We start from the raw sequence: 1059 nt of genomic DNA, 5'->3' as shown, positions 1-1059 counted from the left end.
ATTGCTTTTCTATTAGTCGGCTGTTCGCTTTGTCTCTCTTCTTGTAAATAATTCAACACTTTCCAGAATTCTCGTTTCCTCCCTAGTCTAAAATATCTACGGGATCTGCGCATCACGTTTCATTTACTGTCATGGGAACTACTTTTCAAAGTCAGTCAACAATGAAGTTTCGCCGAAATATCATCAACGTAGTCACGCAGGCTTGGGTTATATGAATATTATAAAATTACATGAAATTACGTACATGGGTTACAGACAGACAGGAAAATTAGATAAATTCGTTTTTCCTAAAAATATGATATAAGTAGTCGTAAGAAAATTACATGAAGAGAGACGTTTATTTATTCCCTCACAAGGATAAATGTCTACACAAACGTACAAATAAAGCTAAGTAGATTGCAAATTGGATAAATAAATAAAATAAACAAAACAGCAATGGAGGAACAAAATCTAAGCGAAAATCCAAAGTGACTTGTTGATGGTTTCTCGGAAGCGAATCGGAGGACGAGAGTGCTGCATCGTTGCCAGTTTGGAGATCAACTTGCCGATAAAAAACAACGACTTTTATTGAGAAGATGCTAGATGTATATAAGATTAATTTAACGATTTATATAGATTTTTTAATTAAAAAGAAACTAAAGGCAACATATCTCTAGGAAAAAAAAATATATTACAGGCTAGGAACCTAGTGCTCCAAGAACTAAGTTTGATAAATGAGTCATGCTCCCCAGAACTGGCAACTCTGCCACCCAGGGATCAGTGTCCCATGTTGGTAACATTGCCTGTCAGCCAACCATTAATATCTGACGTCCTGTGTAAGAGTCTGTTGAAAACCGCAGTTAAATGGTGAGGCAAGGTAATTACCTTGTTAAGACAATGCATAATTGGGCTTATATTGGTACATAATAAACCTCGTGTGACCTGTAATGAGTGCCTCGAATTCTTATAAGTACAGTAGCTAAGTGATACTTGACTCTTCGGGCCAATTAACGAATCAATAACAGGGCAAAATAATGTTGTAAATGAGAGGGTCGAAAATTATTCTTAAGTAAGATTGTC

The 1059-nt window shown here is 35.9% G+C and overlaps 1 protein-coding gene across 1 annotated transcript in view; it reads left to right on the top strand.

Annotated features, from left to right (window-relative positions):
* LOC119594222 (zinc finger protein 350-like) overlaps positions 1-1059 on the top strand; it is a 92480-nt gene that overhangs the window by 40345 nt on the left and 51076 nt on the right. Inside the window, exon 3 of the mRNA XM_037943292.1 lies at positions 677-815. Coding sequence (XP_037799220.1) covers positions 677-815 — 139 coding nt within the window. The remainder of the gene's footprint in view (positions 1-676; positions 816-1059) is intronic.

The sequence above is a fragment of the Penaeus monodon genome, chromosome 33, assembly GCF_015228065.2.
Source record: "Penaeus monodon isolate SGIC_2016 chromosome 33, NSTDA_Pmon_1, whole genome shotgun sequence".
Classification (NCBI taxonomy): domain Eukaryota; kingdom Metazoa; phylum Arthropoda; class Malacostraca; order Decapoda; family Penaeidae; genus Penaeus; species Penaeus monodon.
This window is presented reverse-complemented; position numbering and strand designations above follow the sequence as displayed.